At 37.2% G+C, this 26271-nt stretch overlaps 2 protein-coding genes across 3 annotated transcripts in view; both read right to left on the bottom strand.

The window, feature by feature from the left end:
• Window positions 1-140: 140 nt before the first annotated feature.
• On the bottom strand, window positions 141-5741 carry fam133b (family with sequence similarity 133 member B). 2 transcript variants are annotated; one of them, XM_049475413.1, is made up of 12 exons: window positions 5575-5740; window positions 3718-3815; window positions 2912-2990; window positions 2758-2832; window positions 2689-2724; window positions 2562-2594; window positions 2312-2386; window positions 2088-2186; window positions 1777-1830; window positions 1587-1670; window positions 1414-1461; window positions 141-759 (listed from the first exon to the last, which is right to left on the bottom strand). In XM_049475413.1, exons 1-12 carry the CDS (start codon window positions 5596-5598, stop codon window positions 673-675), a joined length of 792 nt encoding a protein of 263 aa, XP_049331370.1. In that variant the 5' UTR covers window positions 5599-5740; the 3' UTR covers window positions 141-672. The 2 variants fall into 2 exon arrangements, with proteins under 2 accessions (XP_049331370.1, XP_007259859.3); XM_007259797.4 differs by having other exon boundaries at window positions 2689-2832; window positions 5575-5741.
• Window positions 5742-6976: 1235 nt separating this feature from the next.
• Window positions 6977-26271, bottom strand: part of cdk6 (cyclin-dependent kinase 6) — a 64318-nt gene continuing 45023 nt past the window's right edge. The window contains exons 5-7 of the mRNA XM_007259796.4: window positions 13934-13984; window positions 13685-13820; window positions 6977-12628 (exon numbers count right to left, since the gene is read on the bottom strand). Coding sequence (XP_007259858.2) covers window positions 12479-12628; window positions 13685-13820; window positions 13934-13984 — 337 coding nt within the window. The 3' untranslated portion in view covers window positions 6977-12478. The remainder of the gene's footprint in view (window positions 12629-13684; window positions 13821-13933; window positions 13985-26271) is intronic.

The following is a 26271-nucleotide window of genomic DNA, read 5'->3' as shown; positions in this document are numbered from 1 at the left end:
TGTTGTTCTATCACATGAAATCCCAATAAAATACAATTAATATTAATTAATAAAAAAATTAAAAACATGCATACAAGCCACTGTACGCTTGGATTATGAGCATTTCTGCAATATAGATGCCAGTCATCTATAAGAGACAATTCATTGTTTTAATTTTTTAATCTAGCTCTCTCTTTTTGACAAATCGTAAAGCACAAACAATGTCACAAAGTGTATATGTTAAAATATATGACATACTGAGAAAGGATAACTAGGATGCATAATGAAAAATGTTTAACCCAGCACATCAGTCTTTTAGATGGTTCCTCTTTGAGTTCAGGTTGTGTACATATCACATGTAGATATGTATATATTACAACACAACTAAAAACCAATGAGATAACTGAGCTTTTATTTAGACAGAGAACCTTCCGCTTAAAAAAATAAAATAAACACACGCAAAACATAAAAAAAACCCACAAGCTCACAACCTCTTCAAACACCTCATCCATCAATCCATCCATCCATCCAAATATAATTCTGGTTAGGCAGGAAGACACACCGCTCCAAAGACAGCCAGAGTCAAAGTCCCTCCAGCAGACTTCATTGGGATTTCCAGCAATGAGGCAAGAACTCCAAACACTCCCAAGGTCTTCCCACTACCTTTCAGACAGGAGGCTATACGGCTACGTTCTAATCCAACTCGGATCCTGAGGTCTTCTTTTTCTTTTTCTTGCTGTGTTTCTTATGCCTCTTCTTCTTCTTTTTCTTCGATCTGTCCTGAAAAAGTAGAAACACACGTGTAAGATAATGCATCCATTCTGGCAAACTTTACAACTAATAACTAAACTAAAACTTACCACACAAATATGTTACAGTCAGAAAAACTTATCTTTTTATTCATTTTATCATATCATTTAAAATGTCAATGTTTACTTAAATTTACCTGTAATACAAAGTCCGATAGTGCTTTTCTTTGAAAGGAGAGTTCCTCCAATGTGAATTAGCCAATTTGTTAAACTTTAATATATAGAATATTTAAACATCTTTATGTCTCAATATTGATACTGTTATTGTTAAAATGTTAAAATGTAAAAAAAAACACAACACAACACATGCAAACCAAATTTATATTTAAGGAATATTGAACACTAATATTATAATATATACAAATAACATTCGTACAAAAAGGTAGTTCATTAAAACATGGTTCATGGTTTACAATATCTTAACTACTGTCTTTAAAATTTGACATTATTTATACACTTACTGTTTATATATTTGCATCTATTTTAATGTGATTAAATGCAAAAACACTGACTATACAGTGCTCAAAAATAACTGAAGTAACACCCATTTAGATTAGCTTTAACTGAGGTTGTTTCTTCCTCCCATGAGTTTGTTGTTTTGGATAAATCAATAATTATAACTTACTGTGGTCTTCTCTTTCTCTTCGCTACTGTGTTTTCTCTTTTTTTCAACCTAGTAAGGACAGAGTAAATTAGTACAAGTCAATCTGATCTAAATATACATTAAACTTACACAACATTTAAAAAAAACTAAATGACTCCAAACTTATGACAGCTGACTTATTTAAATGTCCTTACATCACCCTCTACTTCAGACTCATCTGAGGACTCTGAGTGGCTCTTCTCTGCACTCTTCTTCTTCTTTCGACTGCCCTTATCATCCTGTAAAAAAGAAAACTCTACGTGTCTCAGAGGAAAGAAAAGCAATAGTAGTTTACACACAGACAGAAAAAAGCTGTTTGGGTTCAAACAGGCATGTTAACATCACCTTATCTTTATCTCCCTCCTCCCTGAGTTTCTTCCTCTTCCTCTTTGATGATTCCTGAAACAAAGTACATGCTAGATCAGTTTAAAATATGAAACCTGATCTGACAGTTTACATTGATCTTGCATGCCCATTCTCCACAAACGTATTTAATCCAACACCACAAACAAAGTGACTCAACAGCCCTGAAAAATACATCTTTAAATAGATCTTTATCAATATAAAGCAAAAAAGTGATTTTTTTTCAGCCTGGTAATGTAAATGCAGCCTTTCTGGGGCCAGTCTTTTAGGACTGATTAGATTGCCAACATTACCTTACTGTCTGTGTCTGACTCTGCATCAGAATCATCAGACGTTTTCCGCACTGAAGATCGCTTTCTTTTCCGCTTCTTCTTCACACTCTTCTTTTCATCCTGATAACAACAAACAAAAAGCACAACCAAACTCTATGATCTCGGCAATGTGAGAACAATGAACCTTTAATCTACCAAACAACAAAAACACAAAGAAACTAAGGAGAGTAAAATGCTTGCTGTACCTCATTTTCAGAGTCAGATGACGAACTGCTGGAGGAATCAGAACTCGATGAGGAGGAGGAAGAAGACGAAGAATGCTTGACCGCACACAACACAAGCAGAGCTTATTAGATATCAAACAACTTAATGATTAATGTGCACAAAAAAAGTCCACAACAGCAAGTGGATTTATTTGAGACATCATTCTATAGTACTCTCAGAATAATTGTGAGGATATTACTATAGATGTGGGAAATGGAGAGTTTTTCTCACCCTACTTGATTTTTTCTTTTCTTTCTTCTTTTTCTGCCAAGAACAACAAAGAGCAAAGTTAGCATTGTATAACCACCAAAAGTTGATTTTAAATGTGATTATTTACTTTTATTTTGAAGAAAAATACCTCTTTCTTGTCTTTCTCTTTCTCCTTTTCTTTCTTCTCTTTGTCTTTATCTTTCTCCTTTTCTTTCTTGTCTTTGTCTTTTTCTTTCTTTTCACCCCCTCCAAGTATCTTCTCTCTGTTTTTCTCCAGCTCCTTCCTCCATCGCTGAGAATAAAAGAAAAGTTGATGATAGTGGACACAAAAAACAGGTCTTACAGTCTTTTGATTAATTTGACAATTTTACCTCATTCATTTTATCCTCAAAGTCAGCCAAAGCTTTCGAGCCTTTTTTCTTCTTCTCCAGCTGTTCCTTCACCTCCTCCCTGTAGTAGAATATCAGGATATCAGGTACAGCAGGTTATCAGCAGCAGTTCACTGTCAAGATTCTCAGAACTCTGAGAAACTTTAAATTAACGACTTAAAAACCAAAAAATATTGAGTGAACTTCTATTGCATTTAGCCATACCATCTTTGTAGTATCACAGTAAAACTAAAGAAGTAAACTTTCGAACATTGCAGTATAAGGAAAACATGTCATTGGTTTCAATTGTTTTACCTTTTAACCATTTCTTTAATGGTACAACAGCTTAGCAAATGTCTATGCTGTTGAAGTGTTATGAATTTAATGTTTAATTTATAACAATGTAAATAGAGTATCTGATAATGTGAGTGTAATTTCTTATTGAACTCAAATAATCACTTACAGTACAACTTGCACAAACTAGTGCTATATCTAAATGCTTATTTTACTTGAAGGAAACAAAAAACAAAAACAAAATCTTTTAAAAATGAATCTCTAATCCACCTTTTAAACAGACAGAAGTGACCTCTACTAAAATAATCTGATAAAATCCCAGTGGCATCAATAGATTATGTACTTGTTCCAGGTTAATCCTCTGCATAACTGGGGCATCTTTGTGGTGAACACTCAACTAAATTACATCTTTATTAAATTAATTCAGAAAACAGAACATGCTTGGTTTTATATGAGCATGTTTAATAAAGGTTTAGGCCGCCAATGCAGATATTTCTCCTTTAAATTTTCCATACCATGTTGGTCGAGGTCTACTGAGATAGTCTTGTATGGTGGGACCGCTAAGAGGTGTTGGTCCTCTGGCTCTGGCAGCAGCTATTGGGTTCACATACGCCTGTAAAACAAGACAATTGCATAATATTAGAATATAGGTATATATGTCAGTAATATGAATTGGATAAATATTAAATACTAAATATAAATCAATCAGCTACACATCACAAGTATAAACACTAAATATAAAGATGTGTAGTTAACATTCTATGGCATTCATTTTCTTTTCTTTTTTTATTACACAATCCTTTAATTTTCATATTTTTTTATTACACAATTCTTACATTTTCATATTTTTATTTATTACACAATCCATTATTTTTTATTTTTGTTCCATCTAATAAAATTATGGGGTTGAAGTTGATCTAATAGTGCCAACAATTTGTAAATTAACAGATTTAGGTTTTTGAGCTGCATATTATATTTATTAAACATTTTGTAGACATAGTTATACAGCTCCGGAAAAAATTAAGAGACCATTTTCAGTTTCTCTGATTTTTCTATTTATAGGTAGCTATATGTTTGAGTAAAATAAACATTGTTGATTTATTCTATAAACTATGGACAACATATTTCCCAAATAAAAATATCGTCATTTGAAGCATTTATTTGCAGAAAATTAGAAATGGCTAAAATAACACAAAAGATGCAGAACTTGCAAAGAAAAACAAGTTCATATTCATAAAGAAAATCAATATTCAGAAATGAATATTTGGTGAAACAACCCTGGTTTTTAATCACAGGTTTCATGCATCTTGGTACGCTCTCCTCCACCAGTCTTACACACTGCTTTTGAATAATTTTAATAAGTTTAGCTTGGTTTGATGGCTTGTGGTCATCCATCTTCCTCTTGATTACATTCCAGAGATTTTCAATTTGGTAAAATTAAAGAAATCATAATTTTTAAGTGGTCTCTTATTTTTTGTCCAGAGCTGTATGATGAATATCAGAGTGCACAGCTTCATACTACTGCTATTGTGGCAGCAAGACGTTTAAAGGGAGAGACCTTATACACCACAACGGATTCAAGTAGTTACAAATAGGTTACGTGTAAAATAGCTATTTTTACTGATCCACTCCATCACACAACATTACAAACCGCTATCCAGCCACGTCAACGTGCTCACACACGCCACTTATTTAGCTAGCTTTAGCTCAGCTAATCTGTTAGCTATCTAGCTAAGTTAGTACGAAAGCTGATGAGCTGAAGCCACGTTTATGCTTTAATATAGTTATTTTAACAGATTATTATTAAGCACTCGTTATTAACTAGTGTTTTATGAGTCCAGGCAAGCTAGCTAGCTAACCTAACCTAAATAAGCTAAGCTAGCTAACTATAGCTATAGCTAGTCACCTGGCAGAGCAGTTCAGTGTGTAGCCACTTTTTAAAACACTAGTTACAGTCAGACAGCAACATTTCGTAGCCGCTGGTTAAGCTACATGTGTTAATACAGAGAAATACACTGAAATCCATCCTGAGTTGTCTGTTTGATAAGCTAACGCTAGCTTGACTTGGCCAGAGGTTAACTAATTAAATTAGCTTAGTTAGCTTAGCTTAGTAAACTAGGTTAGCTTACCTGTCTAAAATAAGAAAGCAAACAAAAGCCATAGCTTATCAGCTATTTATCTAGAGTTGGCTTATAAATCTCCACTTATAGCTCTAGTTATATAGTTAGCTACATACTAAAACATGTTATTTAGTTAGCTCAATGCTAAAAAGCTGGCTACCGTTAGTCAGGCCTATCAGTCAGCTAAGTTAGGCTATCGCTAAGAGTGCGGGTGACAGAGAGTCTAATCCACTCCAGACAGGTTAAACTCACCACTCTGTTGTCCCGCTTCCCCATGATTAATTCTGTATTATTTAAGAGGCATATCAGAAGTTAGACTCTTTGTTTACATGGCTCTCTGTGCGGCACAACCGCCTTTATCTGACTGACTCTGCTGACTTCAGACTGCTGCCCCCCAGCGGCGCTCCAATAATACTCCTGATACCTACAGCCCTACAGAGGGGGCTGAGCATCATCAGCTCTCTGAGGTTAGCAGACCCGGGGCGTGTCTCAATCCTACAATACAACTATGGAAAAAAATAAGAGACCACTTAAAAATGATGAATTTCTTTGCTTTTACCAAATTAAAAACCTCTGGAATATAATCAAGAGGAAGATGGATGATCATAATCCATCAAACCAAGCTAAACTACTTGAATTTCTGCACCAGGAGTGGCATAAAGTTATCCAAAAGAAATGTGTAAGACTGGTGGAGGACAACATTCCAAGATGCATTAAAACTGTGGTTAAAATCCAGGGACATTTCCCCAAATATTGATTTCTGAACTCTTAAAACTTCATAAATATGAACTTGTTTTCTTTGCATTATTTGAGGGCTGAAAGCCCTGAATCTTTTTGGTTATTTAAGACATTTCTGATTTTCTGCAAATAAATGCTTTAAATGACAATATTTTTTTTTTTGGAATTTGGGAGAAATGTTGTCCCTCGTTTATAGAATAAAACAACCATGTTCATTTTACTCAAACTTATACCTGTAAATAGCAAAATCAGAGAAATTGATTGAAAAACTGAAGTGGTCTCTTAAATGTTTCCATATATACATATATGAAGATTGAACAATCTTTGTTGTCAGGTCATTTAAAGTTTTGTTTTGAGGCTCCAATGTTGCCACTCTTTAGGGAAGATGCAAAGAGCAGAAAATTTGCAGTTGGCCACATTGACCCTTTCTCATAATTGTATTCTATGTCAAGGGACAATGAGCTTACCAAACAAATTTTGTGTTCCAATAATTAGTGCTACAGGTATTAAATGACAAGGGAGCTCAAATTTATGCACCTGCCTGATTTTGTTTAAATAATTAATGCACACTTTCTGTAAATCCTATAAACTTTATTTTTACTTCTTAAATATTACTGTGCTCGTCAGCTATATGATAACCAATGATTTATACATATATCCTATTTATACAAAATCCTGCGCATGTTTTCTTTCTTGTTATTAAATTGATATCTGATTATTTGATATATTAAGTCACCATTGTGAAATGCTATCTCATTATGAGATGCTAAGTCATTATTCTGAGGTGCTAAGTCATTATTTTGAGAGGATATCTCATTATTTTGAGAAACAAATTCATTATTTTAGGATACTATGTTGTTATTTTGAGATATTAAATTTTTAGTTGAGTCAAAGAAAAAAAACACATACCAAACTATTTACTTACTAAAATATTTATTTAAAGAAAAAAAAATAATAAAAACATTGACAGGCAGTTACACATGTGGCACACAGCACAAGCAGCTTTATTTGTATATTTTTCATCAAATTTGAACCAATTTAGATGGGCCTCTTTCTTTTCTCGTCTATTTGAGTGGAACCTATGGGGAAATTAGCAGCAACCAGTTCAAAGGGAAAACAAATAGAGAAAATCACAAAACCCATCCACACCTCTTTCACTGTCATTCAACTTATCGCCGCCAGAGATCCCACCCACCTGCCTAAGAAAAAAAAAAAAAAAAAAGGTGCTGTGATGACTTTGATGCTGAATTTGGATCATAAAGAACATATTGGACACATCATTTAATCAAAGCTTTAAACTGGACATAAGCAGGAAAGGCAGCAATAAAACAACGGTTTCATTGTTATAGTATAAAAAGCCTGACCATATCAAATGTGTAAACCCACTGAAGGCAGCATTATTTCGTATGCGTGTATGTCGGGTAAGCAGGTATAAAATTGATCTACTTTATTCTTACTGTGTTATTCCACTGTCATTCAATTTGATTTTGATAAGTGTGGCCTATAATAAATGTATATATTAGATTTATTTGTCGTATTAGGATAGTTATAAAGCTGATACATGCCTTTCTCGCTCATATAACATATAATAAGTTGATATGGATCGTCTATTTAGAAGGAAATATCCATAAAATCTATTTTATGTCATGTCAAACACAACTGAGCTTACATTTTGAAAAATAACAAAACAAGAAAGCAATAACAATTCAAATACTATATAGCAAGTGTCATAAATCCCTAATACGAGCAACATTTCATGAATTGGTGAGTGCCAACCACATCAAATCATGACACAGACTAAATTCATGGTACACCAGCTTTCAGAGCAAACATACGTTCTAAAACCTACATAACACACATGAAGCACTGGCCAAAACTAACGTCTATTTACTGTGTTTAAAAGACTGCTATGTAGACAAAAGCAATAACATTGTTGATCAGTAAATATCAGAATGATCAATTAGGCAAATCCACAGAACAGAAAAAAAATAGGAAAGAAAAAGGCAAAAAAAAACAAAAAAGAAGATGGAAAAGAAGACAGACTATTTTACTGTTTACTATTCTGAAATAAAAAGTGGAAAGCTGGAGGAACAAAAAATACCTTACAAACATTTTAACACAGACACAGTTCGCACAATTTTCCAGTGAAATATAAAGAAATACAATCGACCCCCATACATACTTGTGGTGCACACTAAAACAATACAAAAACATTAGCAGTTAGCAGTGAGAGAAAAACTGACAGAGAATCAACACTGGATACAGCTTTTAAAAAGATTTTAGTTTCAGAACTACTGAAAATACACAGAAATATGGAAACTCAGTAGAATGAAAGATCTGAAATATGAATTCAGCTTTATATGGTGGGCAAATCATGTGACTTTTCCAGCACAGTTTTCCTGGGGACTTTGCCATTTAACAGTTTTGAGTAGTCCCTTGACCCTCCCAGTACAACCAATCCTCCAGTAATAATTGCAATCAGTGTAAATGCACTAGGTTAAAACTGGTTAAAATAAGTATACAATAAAATCAGGTGTACACAGGGTCTAAGATCCAGCTCACCAGTAAACAGTACTGATAGATCTAGTATGGTGAAGACAGGGAACAGCTGAAACATAGCAAAGTGTTCTCCAGGAGCTGAGAACCAGCAATGGAGTACAAAATACAAACCACAGTTTAAACATTCTAGCTAAAATGTAATTTTGAATTTTGCTTTGTATAGAAAAAATGCAGAAAAGGACACTTAAGATGCCTCTATTGCTGTTCTTTTTGAAGATATTTTGATCTTTTCAAGTTTAAGCAATACTTGTAGCACCATTAGGACACCACCACCACCCAATTATACAGGCTTGATTCTTCTCATTCACACAATAACAAAGAATTACCATCAAAATGCCAATAAATAAAACAAAGGGACTACATCTTAAGTAGAGGCCAAGTTTTAAGGAGCTGAAAAGTATAAAACAAAAACAACACAAAGTACCGCTATCCAGCAATATCATACTTGTTCAAAAACAGTCATGACTGATAAGGTAAAATATAATTCAAATGATTATATTTTAAATTCCATTTAAAGTAAATGAGTACAAACAGGAATACTTCTGTTTATTTATTGTTTTCATCACCCTCATGCATTTAACAACTTCATGGAAAAGCTTTTTGTTTTGTTACACATTGGGGCAATGGATGAGATGGGTGATTTTCAAGGTGCCATTTCTTTTTTGTCAGCATAGCTATGCTAACGTTTACATTTCATAACTAGCGTAACATTTTACATTCCAAAGCTTTAAGCTTTAATAACTCAGCTAGAATTATAAAACACCATCTTGATGAACTCAAGACCATTTCAACCTGGTGAAATTGAGTACAGGTAAAGAATGGTTGCTGAAATTACTGTACATTTACTGTACATTTAACACACAAATAGGTGTACTTTGTGACATCTAATGCCCACTGAAAATTATTTTAAACATCATAACATCCCACTCTTTTGCCGTCTGTTTGGAAGAGGAAAACGCGACACTGTGATGACTGTACGAATACGTCATGTCATACGGAATATGAGGAGCCGACTGAAAGAATGAAGAAGGAGAAAAATGTTAACAGTATAAAAAGTGTGAGGAGTCGTTACAACAGCAATCAGAAAGAAGAGAGAAAGAACTGCCTCATGCTTTTATTATTATTAATAATATTATTATTATTATTACTATTTTCATTATTTTTACCAGTTAAAAGATGAGTCCAGAATGCCTTGTTGTTACAGTGTTAAAATGAATCGATGAAAATACCAGTAATCTGATGAGCATCTGTGTAAATATAGTCATAAATATATTAAGCATTATTTACTGTACTGTTAATATGGGATCATTAATATGGTGATATAGAGTGAATAGTTTGCAGACTTCATTTAATATGCACTAATGTTATAATAACAATCAAGCTGAGTCAAACCTGAAATGTTCTGAATCTAAAACTACAACCATAAATAGACCTGAGAGTGGATAGAGTGGGACAGAGCGAGTCGTATTGATCAGATTTATCAGATGTGTGCTGTTTAACTATATGAAAAATATATGGAAAAATCTACCCCGAGCTAACTGATAAATACGAACCAATGAGTCGCTACTGAGATCCTGAGTATATGGAGGAAGCACCAGTGCTTATCTGGCTGAACCTGTGGATTAAGATCTGTGATGCAGTGCCTGTAGCTACGTTCCAAAGCCTAGGCTGCAGTCACGGTAGGAAGGGTCCTTGGCAGGACTGCCCATGAAGACTCCTTGTTGGTATTCTGTCGGTCACAGATACGGATATATACTGTTTAACGGGGCTTCAGGATGACTTTACCAGAAAGATCCAGCCTCTTGCAGTTGTGACGCAAAACACATGAATTTATAATAATTAAAATGATAAAAATAAACATTTTAAAACATACTATTTTTGCTTTGTTTTTGTGATGCTGATTTTTTCCCATTTGCGTTGTACATGCGTTGTACAGAAAACTGTGGGAAAATTAGGGATGTGAAGGAACATTTCCTAACTTTTTGTTTTGGAATAGCGTTCCATTACATGGAAGGCAAGTACAGAAATGCAGCCTACCTCACCCGCAGCCTAGGCTTCGAGACAAAACTACTAAACAGCTTCTCCTCAGTTTAGTCTTAGTCCTGGACTACACTGTAAAAAAAATATATATAAAGCAGCATCCTTCCTTCCTTCCTTTGCTCCTTCCTTCTCTTCTTTCCTCACTTCCTCCAAACTTATCTGAAGAGCCAGACAAGAGGCTGGCTGGGTTATTATTTTAGCCCTGACATCTAAGAGAAATTAAATATGGAAGGATATAATCTTATCTTCATAATAAGATTATAAGGACATTATACGGACACAAGACGTTTAATCTGTACATACAACAACGTCCTGAATTCCAGCAGTCATATACAATTTTCACGTTGCCCTTCTAACCCTTTCTTACAGCTGAACTAACCTCTTTAACTTCTCGATCACCATCTAAGCTTTCTACTTTACATCTACAGCTATCTCTCTAAATATCTGCTCTAACTACGAAGAGTCGAGTCATCTCCTCTTGCTTTTTTCATAGCCATTCATTCTACTATCAACATGCTGCCCAATGAAGGGCTCCCTTCTAACTACATTTACCTACATTTACCAGCCTCTATTAACTATTAACTACCAACTACACCATGTCCCTGACAGCAGGGTGCACTCTGTATGAAGTGGAAATATTTGCATTTTCTAACACAAGTCCCTACACCTTCAAGTCAACTAAAATTAAGACATAATAAAAACACATGAACACAAAGACACAAGTCGTCAACGATCAACACTGATATAAAAAAATAATAACAATAATAACTGAACAGTGTACAAAGTAGAACCAACAATTTATGTAGATTAGATTAGGCTATGATGTAATGCGCTGTTACATTTCGCTAGAACTCTAAGGGTTGGTTTTCCAGACACAGTTTAAGTCTAGCCCCTGCGATTGGGGACCAGGCTCAGTGTGTGTCCAGAAATCAGCCTACAATATAAAAAGTTTTTTTGGTCTCTCTGGGCTGATGAACACAGTGGGCAGTATCACAAAGGCCTTGACGGTGGTGAGGAGTAAAACCTAAATCATATGATGAAGTCATATGATTTGTTGTCCTCTGTAAGGCAGTGAAAGCATTAATTGCTGCATTAATTGCTGATAGGAAAAGTCCACAAAGCCCAGCCCTCAGCCTTGGGCAGGGAATGACCTCAAGGTGACGAACAATTCAAACTAAACCTAAATCATTTGGCCCAATAATAACCCATGGACCATTTAAAAAAAAACATTAAAAAAACATAAGTAACTTATCATACAGGGTGTATGCAGAGTGTGCGATTACATCTTTTATACACAGGGTCTGTTCAACAGACCCACATTATCAGTGACAGCTCTAAGTGTTTGCAGGGTCCAAAGTGTGAGACCAGGTCAGTGAGTAGCAGTGAGACCTGGGCTTGTTGATCCGGAGCAGTGAAAGACAGTAGAGACCTGGAGGTTGTATCCAAATGACACTTGAAGTAGGACAGACAGAATGATCCCTGGTATGGTGGTGTAGCAGCCTCTGTAGCAGGTAGCTGGCAGTGAACTTCCTGTTAGGGAAGACAGGCAGGCAGGAAAGCAGCTTCCGTTGTTTTTCGTTAGTTTTAATAATTGCCCCAGGCAGAGGGTGAATTCACCCACCACAGGGCTTGTACTGCCTGGCAGCAGTAAAAACAGATCAACCAAAAGTTGCTGTAATACTTCAAAAAGACCTAAAAGCAGCATGTAATGTTGTGATGGAAGACATGTTCAAAGGTTTGGGAGGGCTTAGGAGTCAGTGCCTTGGGCAAAGTGAGTCTTTAAAAAAAACTGGTAGGAAAAAAATAAAGTCTTTCAGTTTCAGGCAGCTCTCTCCTCCAGGGAGGGCTTTTTGCTGGGCAAGGGCTGGGCATACAGACTCTTGCTGGTGCTGTCCAGGCTCTGGAAGTATGGGTGAGACAGAGCTTCATAAGCTGATATCCTTCTGGCTGGGTTGAACGCCAGGAATTGCTTTGTGGATGAAGGAAAAAGTGAGAGAAAAATGTTGTTAATATGCTAAAACCATAACATCATCTTGTGTACTTCATATAGTTAGTACTGACTCTAAGCATTTAGCAAATAGCTAAAGAGATTTTAGTTTTTTTTTTTTGACAGTGCTGGCAATAAAATAAACAAGCAAAATCCTAATGTGATAGCTTAAAAAAAAACAACTAGAATTATTATTCGAGGCATTTTCACATGTTTTTGTCCTTGTTCTAAGCACTAAGCAATCAATTAGGTTTTTTGGAAGCTTGGGGGGTTTTGCCCAGTAATGGCAGTTAATATTCAGTCTGGCTAAAGGATGAGTCTTAATGCTGTGGCTGAAAAATATCTCATTTCCCCCCCCCATCCAAAAATGTACAAAATTGAGGTAGGCAAACAGTTTTGGAAGTTTTAAAGTTTTCTTTATATCTCTATAGTCCTAATATCTTAGTAGGAATATCTTAGGAAAAAACAAGTTTCCCCTTCCCTAAGTTTTGCTGTAGTCAGGCCATTAAGCAAGCTTGGAAGTTTTTTGGAAGTTTAGTTGTAAGACGTTGTCTTCTTTAGTTTCTTGCACAAGAGCTTTGAGGCTACTGCATCTAACATAAATCGCCATTTGTCACCTTCTTATTTTAATAACTATTCATGCATCCCCTACTTTCCCCCATTTTAGTCTACTATGACTAAAAAAATCACTTTTAAAGATGGTAAGTTAAATACGGACAAGTTAAAATAAATTAAATGCTGGGGTTTTGCCATCTAACTCTAACTTTTGCCTGTGGTATCTTGGTTTGGTGGTTAGGTTGGCATTGGCCTACTTTTTGTTTTAATGTATGACCTAGTTTACTCCTATTTTGGGGTTGTAACACTTATACACCCCCCTGTCTATTAAGAACATCTTCCATTTATCATCTTTCGTGGAAACCACTGTCGGTGATCAAATACTAAGAATTCGGATGCAGCCCAGGTACATCAGTGTAAATGGGGCATGGAGGGGGAGGGACCTACGCTTTGCACGCACCCATGCTAAAGGTTTAAACTTACGAGTAAGAGGGATTTGGCGAGCTCATCCATGTCTGGCACCAGGTCCTCGATGGGCTGGGGATGACGAGGGGTGAAGGCACTCTGAGGCAAGCCCACTTCCTGGGGCCAGTCTTCAACCGAAGGGACTCCAACCACACTGTAATCAACAACATTGCCATTGATATAAGTTATTAGCAGCATTACTTTATTATTTGTACTTATTAATATGTATAAAGGCATTCCTAATAAAGACGAAAGAATGGTACTCACTCAAAAATCTTGCCTAGCTGGTCGACATCTGAGTTCCCACGGAAAAGGGGTCTAAAAGAGAGAGATACAATAAGGGCTGTTGGCATCTGACTCATAACACAAGAATATACTTGCAGGGTGACTGATAACTGCCCCTTAGTTTGAACACTCTGGGTGCCACATCATACCCAACTCATACTCGGTCATAATGTTTACTCTATAAACACTTCAACCCAGTGGCCTTCGCACATGTTGTGCTCATGAAAACAGGAATCTCCCCATTCTCTTTTCTCTTTATGACAAAAACCGAGAGAACGAGAAAGCTAAAAGAGGAATGAAGAAAGGAATAGAAAGAGAGATAAAGAAAGGAAAAGTCCCCTCGCTGTGGACTGGGTCAGCTAGGTCTTACAGCAGCACTGATGTAATGAGCAGATCTACTGTAAATGCTGTAGTTTCCTGGCTGGGCTGATTGTGAGCTGGGAGAGCAGAGAGTGGGAGAAGAAAGAGGGAGAAACAGGAATGAACTGAATGCTTTTTTACAACATGTGTGAGATAGAAAAAGAGAGAGACAGACAGACTTGCTGCAGCTTTATGCCCATTAAAAAAGGCCCATGGGTGGGCATGCTTCCCTTTGGCACGTGCACAAATTCCAGCAAAACCAGCTCAGGCCCCCGTCTCCAAACCACATCCACCGCCAGAGGGGGCACAAGGAGGGGGTGCGCTATTTATCCCTGGCGTCTGCCCTGGCTGTCTATATGGCCTTGTGTGTGTGTGTGAGCATGTGTAATGCATGTGGGGAGGGGTGGACGGCAATGAGCCGTGTGAAAGAACGAGTCAATTTGTGAGAAAGAGGCTGAGAGCAGCTCTAGTAAGCTAAGCCCAGCTATTCACCATTCACACACTGCAGAAACTCTACTACTGACTGAATCCTGTTATTGTTTGGGAATGTAACAATACAATATATTGTACTGTATGGAACTGTGTATGTGTGTGTGTGTTTTATATCATATTACTGTAATGTTACTGGATGCAGTAACATGTTAATGGCTATGCTAAAAAGCTTTTAGTCTGGGATGATGTTTATTGCTAACATTATGATCTAAATTGCATTTTAAGTCACTTCTTATTTTAGCTGCAGCAGAAAATGAACTAAATTAAACCTTTAACTTAAACTACATTATGGATTAACACACTCCTAACTGCACTGTATTTTTAACATACATTGAGATACCATACGTCATGGGGTAACTGCACAAAAACTGGCCTATTACCCCAATGGATGGCTTGGGATTGGCCAAACCTCTATACACTGTGAGGTGTTATCTTGTGAATAAGACTGAAAACTGGTCAGCGAGTTCATGGCAATGTGACATTAGTTATCAGTGTCTGAGTGAGGCCTGATAGTTGGCGCCACATGGATGGGAACTACATTTCCAAAGTTGTGCAAGTAATTAACATTCCCTAATACACAGGGTCACATATGTACTGGGCATACATCATTAAAGGCATTACCTCCCAAGTCAACAGTGCAGTGTTGGTAGTGATCTTGTCTGTGCAAACTAACAAGCACCTCTGACAGTAATCACATCAACATTCAATGCAGAAAGCACAGCACACGTATCCTGCAGATCAGTGCAGTGTTCTTTAGCTCCCATGGGCCATTGCAAAAGTCATGGGACACTTTGTATTTGGCTTTGTATCATTTACTATATTTAGTATATCTAAAGTAATTAATAATGATAGGAAATTGTAGAACTTACAATTAACTTAACTCATTATTGGCAGTATGGTCTGAATGAGCAATTGTGTGTACAGACTGACTATGTTATCCACTACATTATTCAACAGCTAATTAACTGGATGGCAATTTAAATTAGCTCTTATAATAAAAGGAGGTACACTGGCTCTTTAAGTGATACCAGAATTAAAGTAGTTCTATAATTACAGAACTACTTTAAACCTTTAAAAGTTTTTTTCAACCTCACACACCTCTATTACAAACATGGTTCTTCATTCCAACAAAAGTGTTTCTTCTATAGCATCGCTTAAAGCACCATTTGAAGCACCCTTCTTTTTAAGAGAGTAGAGTGTAGAGTGCTGGAGACCATACTGCAGTAATGAAATGCACCTGCAATGCTCTCCACAGCCACCAGAGATCGCTCTACTCCAGCAAAACAAGCCAGAGCACGAGGCCCTTCATCCCTCGGCCCTGCGGACCTCAACTGACTTTCAACTGTAAAGAGACAAAGAGGCAGCTGGGAGCACGTGCTCGCTCCGTGCCTCGTCTTACCCCATCCACTCATAAATCGCCTTCCGTCACCTCACGCAAAGCTCTTTCTGACTCGAAGATTAGTCCCAAACACACATACGCTGCACTTTGCCCACTGCTTCTGACACAGAGCAATTATCCTGTCAGAAAGTCTTACCGCCTGTCAGCCATTAGGTCGTAATTTAGGGCCGAACACTCTTCACGTCACAGTGCGATTCAGATGCTAAACATTCTTCACAAGCCAGAAGTGAAAACTTAAGATGATGAAATTATCAGTGTTTTTCAAACGTCTGTCATTTATGAGCTGCGATGAGGCTCGCCATTCATTCTCTCAGGCTCGGAGAGAAATCCGTGGGTTTGAAATGTGAAACTTGTAAAGCTTTTTCACAGTCTAACTGGGCAAAACGGACAAAACCAGTTCTATTTTGTAACAGCAGGGAGAAAAATGCCTAAAGCGATGTCATGCCAAAACAAGTATGGCTGAAATTCTCTGGAGCTGCGTTCTCTCTTCGCTCCCAGGGCTACTTGTTAGTCTGAATGAAGTAGAAGTAGGGGCTTTTTGCACAAGGCTGATATTATGCTGTGGGCAGGCTTCCTGAGTGAGTGGGCACAGCCAGGCCAGCACACGCAGCTGAGTCACACTCCAAGTGCCAGTCTCTCCATCCACATTCCACTCTGATAGCCTCTGGAATGCTTGAGAGTGTGAGTGTGCATATGGGTATATGTGAACAGAGGGAGAGAGAGAAAGTGAAAATGAGTGCGAGAATGAGAATAGAATGAGATAGAGGCCAGTATAAATGTTTGAAGAACACCGACCTACACAAACACACACACACACAGAGACACACATATTCTTGTACATCTGAACGCATTGTGAGAAAGTAAACACGGATGTGAACGCCTTCTAAATCAGGCCGAGCTAACGTAACATGTTCGACCCTTGGATCAGTGGAATGCAAACAGCACTTTCGCAGTCATTCATAAGTGTGATGACTAATCATTCCACCATCTGCGAGATGCAGATACAGACTTGCATGGAGATCAAATTCCCACTTAGCCTCAACCGTATGTTCCGCTGAACTCACCGCAGCATAGAGTGCAGCGAGCATGCCCATGCTGCATGCTTGAGCACCTACTGTTTGATCTATATAATAAATCCCACCACATTAAAGGAGCACTTTGGCCTAAAGGAAAAGGGAAGCGTCGCTACATCTGTTGTAAACATGTCTGCTCTGCTTGTCTTGCTGTGATGCCATAATACAGTGGCCTCTAGAGCAAGAAACACCACCTTTCTTACGATGTGCCTTGATGGAAAGAACTTTATCAGACCGTGCTTAGTTTTTTCTTAGCTGTCGAATGTAGAAGGTAGGCAAACAACAAACGTCACAGTTGAGGTTGCATGAATTACCAGTTATCCTATAGCTTTTTTGTTTTGTTTTTGCTCAGTTGTTTATCAGGTGGGTAAGTAGTAAATTAAACTTTCTACCTAAAAAACATGAAGGTCTGTTGGATATCCTAATAGAACTAAGGTGTCTATTAATATATCTGATTTGCAGTAATGCACTTTAAGACATTTAATGAGGAATAGGGAATAGGGAAATGGAAGTGGACATTGAGGGAAGTTTTTATTGGTAGGTGGCAAGGTAACAGTCCAAGGTAAATATCTAGGGTGATGTCTATGTTAAAACCTAATAAGAGGGCATATATCACAAGCAAGTTTTTGAACAAATTTATAAAGAAATGTCTGAACATGGCTACAGAACATGAGTGCATGGTCAAAAGAAAATTCAAAATATAAGAAAGTTTAAAGAAACCAGGAAACATACTCTGAGTGTCAAACATTGGACAGCTCCTTGACAGCTCTTGTTATGCTGGAGAAGATAAAACCACATAAAACTTCATGTGTAGCATTGTTCTTTTGTGCACGCACATCAGTTTAGGAGCGTGGACTGTTCAGACCAGTGTTGGGAATACAGTAGGTCACTAAAAAGTGTGTAAAATCTGTAAACAACGCATTTTGACCATTTTACCTGATGCACACTAAGAAAATAAGTACAGATTTGTACTTAAAAGAGTACAAAGCTTGTTTCTGGGGCTGTACCTTATACTGAGGTACAAAAAGTACCTTTCAGTGAAAGTCCTTTTTTGTACGCATGTTTTTTTGTACCAGTAAAGATTATAAAGATTATAAAGACTATTATCAACTGAATATTTGTCAAGAACTTGATGAACCAAAATGGTCTGGCTTTCTAATATAAAATGTGCAATTAAAATATATATTGTTTATTAGTACAGTGATACAGAATCCTGAATGTATCTTTTGCCTGGTTAAATGGTACAAATCTGTACTTATTGCTGTTAGGGATGACTTAGTAATTTAGAGGTAACATGTGACCCTGTAAAGACCAATATTGTACCTTTAAGGGTACAATTATGAAGAGTGTACCTTTGAGTACAAAAAAGTTCTTATACCGTACCTCTGTTTTTTAGAGTGCACCATAATTAGCAGAATGCATTTCAATCGAAAGTAAAGCAACTTCTTTAATAAGCCACAACATTCTTAAACCTCCATTATTGACTTGGCCCTGGTGGCTTAGTACCCTTCTCACAGATCACAGTGGAAGTCTTGGAAAGGCTGCTCCCAGGTGCCTTTTAATCTGCAACAGGTGGCCTTTTAAAACATATTCTTAATCACCTCCAGAAGAGAGAGAAAGGAGGCGCACTGTTAGCAGGGATCAAAGTGCCTCCCTTCCGCCCTCAGGCACTCTTGGAGGTGGGCCAGGAGGCCAGCACAGTAGTTTTTTACAGGGCATTGTGTCAGAGAGAGAAAGAGAGAGCCGTACCGGTACAGCACCTCACATTACACACAAGCTGATGACCTAACCTAGCACTCCTTCATCCAGGCCCGGTTTCTGACCTCCTGTCCCAATTGGCAGTGTTTTTACCCTACTGTCAGTCTGAAGATCACTCTACAGCAGGCTTTCCCAACCCCAACCCTACAAAACCAGTTCTATTGGAGCACCCCTGCCCTGCATGTCTCAGTGCTTTTTTTGTTGTCAGCTACAAAACAAACAGGCAACCTGATTTATACTGAAGATTTTGATTATTAGCACACATATATGATACTTGTGCGGTATGCCATAAACTTAGTCACACTCTGATTGGCTATCCATATTTCTATGAGCTTCCATTAACATGTATATATATATGTTCCAGTCTGAATGGTAACAAATGTTAATAATGCTAATAAACCTCAATGTCACCCAGTCAACAGTGGTAATTATTTAGTATCTATTATGAATGATCCATTATCTTCTGTGGCATATTCAGTATCTATTATGAATTATCCAGTATCTGCTATCTGCTATTTGTCAGGTGCGGGTGCAGGGAGGACGCGGAGGCGGACGCAAATGCAAACAAAAAGGGATTTATTAACGAAAACAAAAACAAAATACACAGGGATTTACCGAAAACAGGACTGAAGAAACTTGGGAAAACATGGAGCACTGACAGACGATAAACGTACAAGGATCGACACCGGGGAAATGGAACACGGACCTTAAATAGAGGTGCACACACACAGGAAACAGGAAACACCTGGGACGAAGGGGCGGAGCTACAAATGAACACAGGTGAGTGGAAAAACACTGGGAATGAAACACAGACCTGAGAATAACACAGACATAAGAAGCAGACAGACTAAAGACCTGACACTATTTAGTAAGTAGTCAGTTTCTGTCATAAACTATTTAATATCTACTACGTATTATTCAGTATATGACATGATTTCTTAAGCATACATATACAGTGCCCTCCATAATTATTGGCACCCCTGGTTAAGATGTGTTCTTTAGCTTCTCATTATTTTGTTCAAAATAATATAGGACCACGATGGGAAAAAAAGTAAAGTCCAACCTTTAACTCAAGTAAATTTTAAGGGGGAAATAAAATCCCTGACTAAGAAATAATTATTCTTCATAAAATCACCTGTTCCACAATTATTGGCACCCCTAACAATTCTTAGGAAATAAATTTAATAAAAGTATTTAATTCTGTCACTTCTACAGTAGTTTACGAAGTTGATCAGAGTATGTAGGAACATTTAATTAGTAATTCACAACTTCCTGTTTCCCTGGGGTATAAATATGACGTGACACAGAGGCCATTTATCTTCAACATGGGAAAGACAAAGGAACATACCATTCAAGTGAGGCAGATGTGTGTTGACCTTCACAAGTCAGGCAATGGCTACAAGAAAATCGCTACTCGCCTACACCTGTCCATATCTATCTATCAGTGAGGAGGATGATAATGAAATAAAAAGTTCTCCAAAGCTCACTGTTACAGAATTGCAACAAATGGTAGCTTCTTGGGGTCACAAAGTCTCCAAAACAACCATCAGGCGCTATCTACATGCCAACAAGCTTGTTTGGGAGGCATGCACGGAAGAAACCATTTCTCACTCACAATCATAAACGCAAACGTTTGGAGTTTGCTAAGCGGTACTATGACTTCAACTGGGACCGTGTGCTTTGGTCAGATGAAACAAAGATAGAGCTTTTTGGCAACACATGCTCTAAGTGGGTCTGGCGTAACACAAGAGCTTAGTATGCAGAAAAGCACCTCATGCCCACTGTGAAATACGGCGGGGGATCAGTGATGCTGTGGGCCTGTTTCTCTTCTAAAGGCCCTGGGAACCTTGTTAGGGTGCATGGCATCATGAATGCTCTAAAATACCAGGACATTTTAAAACAAAATCTGGTGGCTTCTGCCCGAAAGCTGAAGATGGGTCGTCACTGGGTCTTTCAGCAAGATAATGACCCTAAACATGTGGCCAAATCTACACAGAAATGGTTCACCGCACACAGAATCAAGCTCCTCCCATGGCCATCTCAGTCCCCAGACCTCAACCCCATTGAAAACCTGTGGGGTGAGCTGAAGAGGAGAGTGCAGAGGAGAGGACCCAGGTCGTTGGATGATTTAGAGAGAATGTGCAAAGAGGAATGGTCAAAGATGTGAAACATTACAGGAGAAGATTAGGTGCTGTTTTGTTGGCAAAAGGGGGTTGTACAAAGTATTAACATCAGGGGTGCTAATAATTGTGGCACACATGATTTGATGTTAAATAATTATTTCTTAATGTGGGATTTTTTTCCTACTGAATAAATTCACTTGAGTTAAAGGTTGTATTTTACTCTTTTTTTCCATCGTGGTCCTATATTATTTTGAACAAAACTCAATTTATGAGAAGCTAAAGAACACATCTTAACCACGTGTGCCAATAATTATGGAGGGCACTGTACATATGAATAATTTAGTATCTGCCATCAATTATTCAATATACCCTCTAAACTATTCAGTATCTACTATGAATTTTATGTATCAACTAAGTTTGTTCAGTATAATTTGAAATTATTTAATTTCCACTAGGAACTATTCAGTATCGACTGAACTATAAACTGTTTAGTATGCATAGTATGTCTATTACTTGATACCTGTTCTGATTATTATGCATCTACGATTAATTATTCCACACGAACCATCATTATTTGGTTCTTACTATTAATTATGCACCCGTGTAATCATTATGAATTACTCAGCATCAATATGAATTACTGAGTATCAACTATATTTTTTTAGTAACTGCTTCTAATTAGTCAGTTTGAATGATTTTGTATTCACCATTAGTAATTTTATATCCCCATGAACTTCTGGGCACATACTTGAATTATTCATACCTCTTCATGAATTATTCATACTCCTTTATGCATTATTCAGTACCTACCATAGACTATTTATGTGCTATGAATGACCCTTTCTAAAATTAATTACTTAGTTTCTACTAGGAAATATTTACTATCTTCTATGAACTATTCAATATTTACTATAAATAACCCGTTTGAGATTTTAAGCTTTTAAAAGCCCTGAAATAAAATTTACAACTCATTACAAGATCTGGTGTCATAGCTCTATCTGCCTTTTTTTCACCCATTTACCAGTAAAGAAATGGGCCTTCCTGGGCCTCATCCTTGGCTTTAAGACATGGCTTTACATTGGCAAATCTAGAGCTTTCCTGCTCTGACACACCCACTTCCACTCAGGAAGTGCTTTTAAATTCTGTGATTAGTTTGGTAAAGTAAATCAGACCCCAACATATGCATTTCCCAACTCCAGACTCTGAACTCCCCAGAGTCACAGGTTACTGGGCATTGCAACTCTTTAGCTACTACACCTTACTTATCAGACTCTGGCTTTTTATTATATATACTTATAAATATATCAGATATCTTTTGGGCTTGGAGCTCATAAGCAGATGCCGGATAGAGGTCCGCATGAGTAAACAGACAGGTGGGCCTGTAAGGATCTGAAACACAGGATGTGTGCAGTGGATCTGTACTCCCACATCATACACACACACACATACACACACCTCTCCCTCCTCATCCTATCACACACACAGACACCCTCTGCAAGTGTGGGGAGGAAGACATCAGCCCACGCATCCTCCTCCACACAATGAGGGACAATCGGCCAGCCATCAGCCGCAGTACTGATGTGTAGGAAACACACGTGCACCACCGCTACCCCGGTGTATATTGGTTACACTCTGCACACACATACACACAGTTTTATTATTATGGCCTGAAACCCACCTGGGGTGTTCCTGCCGTTATACAGTAGGGCCGTGTCTCGTCGGTGGTGGTTAGGGGAAGGAAATTAAGACAGCAGGTTGGGTTTGCTGTTGGCACGCTTAAATACCTGCTTCTCAACAGACACTTATATTCTCCTGAGACCTGACTACCAATTGTAGTGACAGGGAGAACCCTGCACATGATTTGCACATGATTGTGCTTTGAAATATGCGTATCGTATGCTATTGTTGTGCTTACTCTTTTCTATTACTGCACAAACCTTCTCATCATGATTATATGTCAGCAGTCAGTTATTCAGAGGAAGCCCATATGGTCCAGCTTAAATGTTTGTATTTTGCATGTTTGTATAAATGCTAGTCCTTGTCTGTCTCTCTTTGCAAAGTATTGCCAATTGCTTAGTTGCATACCGAGCATGCATTAGGCGTGCATCTGGTTTGCTTCATGTACATTACAATTATACTGCCAACTGTGTGCATTAAGACAGGTACTTATATCCTCCTGATAATATTTATTGACTTTAGATTATTTAAGTTATAAGAAGTGTTGCAGCGAAAAAAAAAAAAAAAAATTATGGCATGTCCCATTCAGCAAACATTGGGTATTTCTTGGTTTCGTAATGAAGCGGTTATGTAATGGTTTTGTAATTTTTTTTTGTTTAGATGTCTTTGTTTTTCATGAGCATAAGGTTGAAGGAAATTAATCTGAACACATAAAGGCTTCTTCCAGACATGTGCACATCCTGCTGGTTTGCATGCTCTTAAACATTTGCATAAACCTGCTTCACAGATCTGAATAAAAGGATTTGAAGGTACCGACACTGGGTAAAAATGGAGGTTATGTTGTTCACTACAGAGGACACTGAATAAAACCTGTAGTTTTAGGTTTTTAATTTTTTTTTTAGGTTTAATAAATATTAAAAATATATATATATATTAGCAAAAGAAACATAATATCTGCAAAAAATCCCTTGCCCAAACTGTTGCTGTTAAATCTGAATTTGATTGCTGTCACTTTAAAAAGAAAGCCTCTGTGCTCTGTTGACCAGATCCCCACAATTGAGATCTCATTGGACATCCTGGGATATCCTCTTGTCTGTACAGTAAGATTCAAAGATGTTGCATTAATGAGTCGTGACTTAAAAGGGTCCCATTCCCATGTCTACTACAGTGGACCAAAATAATTGCAAGGTCTGAGGAGGCTAAAGTAGATCCACATATCAATGGCAAATCTGTTCCATGCTGTTAGAAGATAAAGTGCTGAAGTTAAAATACAGATCAACAGTTATTGCAAACATGTCTGAGTCATCTGAGCAGAAGTAAAGAGATTTTTTTGCATCCACCATTGAGGAACATGGCACCCAGTGGCCTCAAATGCCTTCTGCAACCACAGCAAACAGTAAGAGCATTTCCCCAACTGTTTAACAACCGACTAAGAAAATGTGGTCAGGATGAAGAAAAGGGCATTTAAAGAGCTCTTTCTACATTCCTTATGCTCACCACACATTGTGAAACCGTGCACGAACAATAAAAATGCCTGCGACAGCTTGTATTGTGTTGTTCTGAGAACACCGTCTGACCCAAATCCTTCAAAACAAGCTTGATGAATTTCACTCCAGAGACAAAAATGTCCATTTCAGGTCTTTAGTCAGAAATGCATGCACAATATCAGCTGCAAACGGCTGAGGCAACAGACAGTCTGACACTGACAAAGTCTTTTATAGCAATATATGAGGATTGAGGCTAATATACTGGAGAACAGCCACTTAAACCTGATGTACGCTCACGTCATAATCATATGTTTGCGGTCAGCCATTCATGTCACCAAATTCGAACTATTCAGCTGTTTGCATTTCGCATATTTCTATACTTTGCGAAGTATTGCCAACCTGCTTTATTTCATACCGAGTGTGCATTAAGGATAGATCTGGTTTGGCTCATGACCATTGCAATCACCCATAGGAGTGTGTGCACCAAAAGAAAAGTGTTTAGGACATTTAAATGTTAAAAATATATACCGCTACATGCGTACAAAAAAGAGCAATAGGAATTTACATTCAAGCTAATTTTGACAAGACAAATGAATGAATATATGGTTAACTACATGGAAGGAAAAACTATAAGGGACAAAATTAGTGTGTCAAAAATGTATCAGCACCTAAAGAAATATGTTATGCATATATGCATATATAATATGTATGCATTTAAAATAACAAAGGAATATCAATACAGTGTTGGGTGCTGGTGACAAAGTGGAAATGTGGTAGGTTACAAGAGAAATACATATTAATTAAATTGTTTTGGAACCAAAATACAATCAACTAGAATACCTATCCTTGTTTAGGTACTTACGTTTGCATGAGTACAATATAATAGACACTCTTGCATGAATTGCAAAACATTAAAAAAGGTATATTGTTAAATGATCTGTTTTTACCAGTATGTCCAGTGGGAGAACTGGACTCCTTTGTCTTGTTGTAAAACAGCACTATATAAACTGAGTGTTCATTTATCATTTTGAATAGTAAGTTAGATATAAATATTCTACTAATGTGTCCCACATTTCATAGTAGAATTTATATTTTGGGTTAAAAGAATAGGACACTTGTTCCATCAAAACATTTTCCATTAAACTGTTTTTCCATACAATTGAAGAGGGGGCTGTGGCTCCTTCCATGAAAGTAAAATTGTTTTCTTGCCTATTAATTAATGCAGAAGATAAAATGATTTTATCTACTACTTTGCCAAGTTTAAGTAGTATTTAGTTTAAAAATTTAAAAATAGTATTTGTATTAATCTGCTCAACTGTATTCTTTAGATCTAAATATATATGAATCATAGGTGCCTATTTTTTATTTACTTATAGCTGTGTAATATTTCTTATACTTCTGTTTTTATTGCTGTATTTATTTCATAGAATCTTTTAGTGCTTATAACACTGGTCTTTTATCTTTGGTGTGCTACCAACAAATGTTTTTTGTTTGCTTGTTGAGATTGATAAATGTGCTATTTTACGGTATGTTGCAATTAGTTTGAAACCAATAAAACTTTAAATAGAAAAAATCATTTTAAATACTATCAGTACCTGTACACATCTCTATCCATCAATGCTATGTAAAATAAATAAACCGCCTGACATGGTTTGATGCAAGTGTGCAATGATCTACACATACAGTTTGCACAATGCCATTTGGTGAGGAGTCAACTTCTATTTTTTGTCATTAACATAGCCCCAGAGCAAAAGGAGCGTAGGACACTTAGCTGACTGACTACATCTGGGGTAAGGGGAAAAATGTGTTCATTTGAATACTGGCCAAACTTTTACCCAAGAGTGAGAGACTGAATGGCTGCTTTTGTGTCTTTTTCTGAGCAAACATTAGAAAGTGACACATAAGAGGAGGTAAGACTGAGCAATCAGGTCACCCAGGCTTGACTTGTTCT

The sequence above is a fragment of the Astyanax mexicanus genome, chromosome 3, assembly GCF_023375975.1.
Source record: "Astyanax mexicanus isolate ESR-SI-001 chromosome 3, AstMex3_surface, whole genome shotgun sequence".
Classification (NCBI taxonomy): Eukaryota; Metazoa; Chordata; class Actinopteri; order Characiformes; family Acestrorhamphidae; genus Astyanax; species Astyanax mexicanus.
Note: the sequence above shows the minus strand (reverse complement) of the source record. Positions and strands in the feature narration are given on the sequence as shown.